This window comes from Corvus brachyrhynchos, unplaced genomic scaffold (assembly GCF_000691975.1).
Source record: "Corvus brachyrhynchos isolate BGI_N302 unplaced genomic scaffold, ASM69197v1 scaffold595, whole genome shotgun sequence".
Lineage (NCBI taxonomy): Eukaryota > Metazoa > Chordata > Aves > Passeriformes > Corvidae > Corvus > Corvus brachyrhynchos.
In genome coordinates this window covers 1424387-1430370 of record NW_008238373.1, presented here as the reverse complement: position 1 = coordinate 1430370, position 5984 = coordinate 1424387, and the positions used below count along the sequence as shown (strand labels likewise).

At 37.8% G+C, this 5984-nt stretch overlaps 2 protein-coding genes across 11 annotated transcripts in view; one reads left to right on the top strand and one right to left on the bottom strand.

Moving 5' to 3' along the window:
• RGS7 (regulator of G-protein signaling 7) overlaps positions 1-5226 on the bottom strand; it is a 240100-nt gene extending 234874 nt beyond the window's left edge. For 8 of the 10 annotated variants that reach the window (XM_008635321.2, XM_008635322.2, XM_017736397.1 and 5 more), the window contains exon 1: positions 5093-5226. In XM_008635321.2, the coding sequence (XP_008633543.1) occupies positions 5093-5170 (78 nt within the window). In that variant the 5' untranslated portion in view covers positions 5171-5226. The remainder of the gene's footprint in view (positions 1-5092) is intronic. The other 2 variants (XM_017736399.1, XM_017736400.1) reach the window with 1 other exon arrangement.
• Positions 5227-5569: 343 nt separating this feature from the next.
• Positions 5570-5984, top strand: part of PIGM (phosphatidylinositol glycan anchor biosynthesis class M) — a 36469-nt gene continuing 36054 nt past the window's right edge. Inside the window, exon 1 of the mRNA XM_017736363.1 lies at positions 5570-5911. Coding sequence (XP_017591852.1) covers positions 5570-5911 — 342 coding nt within the window. The remainder of the gene's footprint in view (positions 5912-5984) is intronic.

Genomic DNA, 5984 nt, shown 5'->3' with positions numbered 1-5984 from the left:
CAGGAATTACCAAAACAGGGCAAGTGCCCTTCTTGCTGATATAGCCACCTGCAGACTCAGACACATTTTTTTTTTTAATCGAGTTTCCTTGGAATTATCAGTCATTCTATATAGTTGTGAAGACAATCAAATCCTTTATACTGTTTTTCTTATAAATTATGACAAAATTTAGATACACACTACACTGAGTACTAACTATAACCATTCCAGGAGAGGATACAGCAAAGCGAATCTGCACAGAGGATAGATACAAAACAAGAGGGTGAGACCATACAGAGAAACAAAAGGCACTCTACAGGATCCAGCAACTATTCTGTCCATCTCTATTAAGTTCTTGCTCTCTAATTTCTCTATGCAAAAGCTTACTTCGCTATCTACCAGCTACTCCAGGACTGGACAACACCCTCATAACTTATTGGATAGAAAGGTAAATTCTTTTCATCCTAGAGCAGGAATTCCTGAGGTTCACAAATGTGGACCTTTCCCCATCAATTCTATAATGATGAGTGTTGGAATAATACCAAGACCACCAACCAGACTCACACCAGTGCCTCTCTTCTTCGAAGAAGAAGAAACAGCATAATCTGGAGGTACAGTGTAATTTAATATATAAAACTTTAAATAAATTTATAAACACAATAGGAAAAAACACACAAACCCCCCACACACTACTTATCTCTAGAACCTTAGAGCACCCTGACTTTTCCTACTTAATAAAGTAACAAACGAGATACCTTCATAGATTGTCATGGCATATTTAGAAATGTATAGTATCAGAGAGATTCTTCCCTTCTCAAAGAGAGTGACAGAACTTAGAAAAATCCACCTAAAATGTCCTTCTCGCAGGCTCTAAGGAATACAGTTAACCATGATACCATTTTCTACCAACCATCTTTTTTAGGGAGCAGCTGATAAAGGTCACATGAGAGCACAGTATTATCTGCAGACTACACTGGAAGCCACCTCTGGTGGAAGCAGAGGAGAGGAGAGTGGTTATTAGAAGATGGTGTCACTATTTGCTCACATGTTGTCCCTGCATGGCTACTGCTCATTTACAACAACACTGGAAAGTATTGTGCTTTGGAGGCGTGGTTTCTATGAAGAATATCAGATCATGATAAAGTAAGGAGTTTGAGATTACAAATTCAGTCCTCATCATACATGAGTACTGGTATATATGACCTTCCACAATTGTCACAGAAACAGAACAAACACCTCATTATCTTTATTAGAACATTGAAAGCCCCACAGTTAGTGATTCTAATGAGACTTGGCAAAAGCTATTTTAATACTTGGGGCAGTGAGATAGGTAGAGAGCCAAAATCTCAGTCACAAGAATATTACCTTTCAGACCAGGATAATCTTATTTCTATGAAATAAAGGTATCCGCTCTCAAATTAAGCTAGTTCAGACAGCAATACAATAACCATTAAACTGGCAAATCGGAACTCCTAATACTTGCAGCATATGCTTGAATAAAAAGTAAGCAAAGCAGAGACCAGATTGATAAACAAAGGTTTAGCAAGAGCAGTAGTAGGTCTAAAATAGAAGCTCCTCACAGAAAATTCTTACTCTTTTAATTATTTGTGCAGAGATTAAAAATAATAATAATTAAAAAAAAAAAGAAATAAAGGCAGGTCAGGCCCTGAAACTTGAAAAAGCTTTAAAGTATGGGCCTTCTACTACACTACTACATCTCAAGTTTCTTCCCTAAGACTAGCTTGTAGCAGCAAGTTAGCGTTGCCAAAATGAGATTTCTGCATGAAAAATTTGTGATGTTAAAATACTATGGATTCTCTCATCTCTTTTAATTGCTGACTGGAATGGACTCTGTCAGAGAAGAAGCAAAAAGAGGGGTTTTACATTTTTCAGATTTGCCTCAGGCTAGCAGCAGAAAAATTCAGGACTTTTTCTAAGGTATGTCAGTGCCAATGATGTGTCACATGTCATTACTTTATAATTAGGCTGATAGACAAAAAGAATAATGCAGCTGACATTCTATTAAAATAAAAATTATTCCCCAAGGCATAAAAACACTGACATGAGCATATTAAAAGGCAGAGTAAAAATTATATAGGGAACTACTTATCTGTGCTGCTATCTTTTCCAGATTCAAATAAGAATTCTAAGTTATGTATGTATTGAATATTTAATTCTCCTATGCTGATTTTTTTTTTAATTCTTTTATGAAAGCAAAGTCTAATGAAACTCTTCTCTGCCTAGGAATAAAAGCTCCTATGAGAATAAGACACTATTTATGCTCTACATGACTTGAGATTACAATTTGATTATCAATTGTTCAATTCTTCAAATAAGCAACTAATCAAATAACAAATACATTTTAAAAAATAGAAAAACATCCTCTTTTTGTCAAGTGTTTGAAATTTACTTAGAGTGCAGTAGGGATTCTAATAACAACTCAGCCTTAAAAACCAAATTTGAAAACTCTAGAACTTCATTCTGTATAGAATTTTCTATCAAATGCTCCTGACAGAATCAGGATTTAGGCAACACAGAGCTGCAACTCCATGTAGTTCAGAACATACTTAGTTCAGATTGTGTCTGGAAGTTAGACAGACTAGCAGAATGACTAGTTTACAAAATTGTGGTTTATAGCCAAAATAACAGTCTTCACTCAGCACAGCCAAATTTTAGCTCTTCATTAACATAAGTAAGAGATGTCCCACCTATTCTTTGCAAGTACAGATATCACAAAATGTGTGCTATTCCATCTCTTGATGTATAAACCACTGGAAGAAAACATTTCCACCTTCGTGCATTTCAGCAACATTATCCAAAATATAAGACTTCAAATTCAGTTCGGACTGAATCCAGCCAATAGGATGTTTATATTTGTTTCTAAAAACTGTTAATACTTTTCCAGTTGGCCGAAAAAGAGAGTCCTTCATGAAGCTGTCAGATCTAGTTCTTTGTTCACACAATGCTTTCATTCCCAACACAATGACAAACAGAGAGATAAGTATTGTGTTTTCAAATGTATTACAAGGAATCCTGTCATTTAATTGTTCCTATTAAAGAATTATACTCAGGGATGATACATTCTAAAGTGAAATTATTTCCACTTGATGACCCTCCTCTTATGTTCTAGACCCAGAATTTAGACCATGTTTGCTTACAGTACATCCTATTTCAAGAAAAGGCAGACGACTTTTTTGAAAAGTTTTCTATTATTTTGTTGCCCATTCCTTGAGTACTGCCAAAGGAAGGGCTACTTAGTTTTCTCTCAATACTTGAACACAGTGTGCATAATCTGAAATTCTCTTTAATTCACCATGCTACAAAAATAAGTAGACAAACAAAAACAAACAGGGCAGGTAATGCTGTAGAAGGTCAGTATTTTTCAAAGTTTAATACTCATAGCACCACTTGCAGTTCAGTGACAGCAAGGGAAGGACCACTGCTGCACTGAAGGATGCAAATTCATATCATGCTCTACAGATATATCGCAGAGAACAAACGAGGTGTTTGACGTCTTGATTTGCCGAGCATACACCACAGTGGTGTGTCCTATTCCCACTCCTCATTTTCAAATCTCCCCTGCATCACCAGGACTCTCATCACTTGCCTCAGCCATTCCATTCAATCTGCACACTGCTCAGAGGCGATGCTGCCCACAGGCGATGATAAATTTTGGCACGAGGTCATAATAAATACCATAGGCTACAAATTTTACCACAAATTTTACCAGACTCAGCACAGGAAAAGATAAATAGTTTCTCTGTGTTGCCCATCTGTGTAGCAAATAAGCTGAGAAAAACCTTTTTTTCCAGCATTGAAGTAAATGGCAAATGTGGAAAGATTCTGTTTAGAAAGATCAAAAACCTATAACGAACAATATAAGATTTGGCTTACTGCTTTTCATATATGCAGCATGTTTTCATGTATACAATTGCCTTTTGGAACACTTGTGGTGTTAATGGCAAGGTAATCTTAGTGCATTCTTAGAAGGATAACCACAGTTAGGTTCATAAATTCATTCACTTATGTAAAAGGAGCCTAATTTCACAAAATAGCAGCTACAACAAACTAAGTGAAATCAGCAACATATCTGAAAATAGGAAGAGAAAAAAAGCATGCATCAGACTTCAATTTGAGACTATTTTTTATTTTCTGGGAAAAGAACACTTACCACAGTTACTGATGATACTTCAGTTCACCTTTAAGACTAAACTGAGCATATATCAGATGCTTTCTATTACTGTTAACTTGTAAGGGGAAAAGTCAATGCCTCTAACAAAGTAAAAGCATTGATTTTTTCCACCTGATAAAAACAACCACAAACAAGTTAGAAAGCACTGTGTTCTAAGAATAAACAAGTAGTTGTATAATTATTTATTTCAGTTTGCAACAGCAAAATTATTTTTTCTCCATTATTATTAGAATTTGTTATTCTTTTTTCATAAATGCGACTAATTCTTTATTTAAAAAATGTATAAGGGCATCTCAGAATCTCCAAGAATTTACTCTCACTTAAATTAAAGCAGCATAATCACCAAATAAGCCTCATTATTACAGTTCAATACCTGGAAATTTTGTGTATTGATGTTGCTGGAATAACTACATTAGAAGTCTTTCCAGAGAAAAATTCTGGAGTGTATGTGTTTGGGGTTTTTTAAGTTGTGGCAATGGCAGATAAGTGAGATCTTTAATCAATTTTTCCCCTCGCATGAAATAATTTAATGGTTCCGACTTCCCTGCACGAGACAGAAATACTGCATTGTACAGTTAATATTTAGCTTTAGTAAGTATTAATTCATTTTACAATTAGACTTTACAAGTGAACACTTGACCTCAAACATGTTCCAGTCTCTGGCACGTCACCACCATCATGCATTATACGTATCAATGCAGAAGGTGACTGAAATACATCAAGTATCTCAAACTGAAAAGCAGCTGTTTCTGAACAAGATGCAATGTTGATGCGTGCAGATTTTACCATTTCAAATAACACATACAGTCATTTCTCTGTTCAAGAAATTGGAGAGAAACAGCAAAAATAATGGCTTCACTTGTTAGGCAAAAGAGTCCAGGACCTCACTTTCCTCAGCTTCTGAAAAATACAAAGTCTTACCTTTCTGTACACCAGCATGTTTGGGGATTCATCAGCCACCCCATTGCTGCTTTGACCATAATTATTTCCTTGTGCCATGTCCCACAGATTTGATCCGCTTTTGGATGTTGCACTGTAAAAGGTAAAAGTGGTTTCAATAGGCCATCGCCTCAGGTCTCTTTGCTTCCCTGATGATTAATGGACCTGACTTTCTACCAACATGTTATTAAAATCAGTGTATGCTCTTACTCCAACAGATATTTACATTGCAGCGAAGTTGCTAATTCACCATTTACTGTCATTGCTCTTTTGCCGGTAAATAATGGATGTAAGGTGTTGATCTAATTTAGACGTTAATGAATTGTCACTCGGAACACACCGCTAACCACCACATCACACAGACGCCTCCTCACAAAGCGCTCTTTCCTCCTCTGTACGGGCTTCACCAAGGGACGCTCTGCACCTTCCAGGCCAGTTTTGGGGGGACTGACTCGGCCCATGACGTGTATTCAGCAGTGCCCTCTGCTCACGGCTCGGGTCGTAGCAACTTTCACAACATTCAGACGCACAAAAAACGAACCACACGCTTTGAACTTCCCTGTAATTCACCAGCACATCTGTGCTCGTACGTACACCGGGGCAGGGGAGCAGGTGACGAGGGAAAATGAAGAAACAAGCCAGAACACAGTTCCGGTTGCTTTCACCTACTTTCATCACACTTTACAGCCGAACACCGGCTCCCTGCCAGCCCCGTCTCCTCCCCGCCCTCCCCCGGGTCACACGGGAGCTGCACTAAGCAGGAGCTCCGATCATGCCGTAGCTCCGGCTTTGCACGCAGGTGTAAGAATGTGCTCCATCTACAGACCACACCGGCGGATGCGGAGAGCCCCGAGAACCGCCGCGCCCCGCTCCA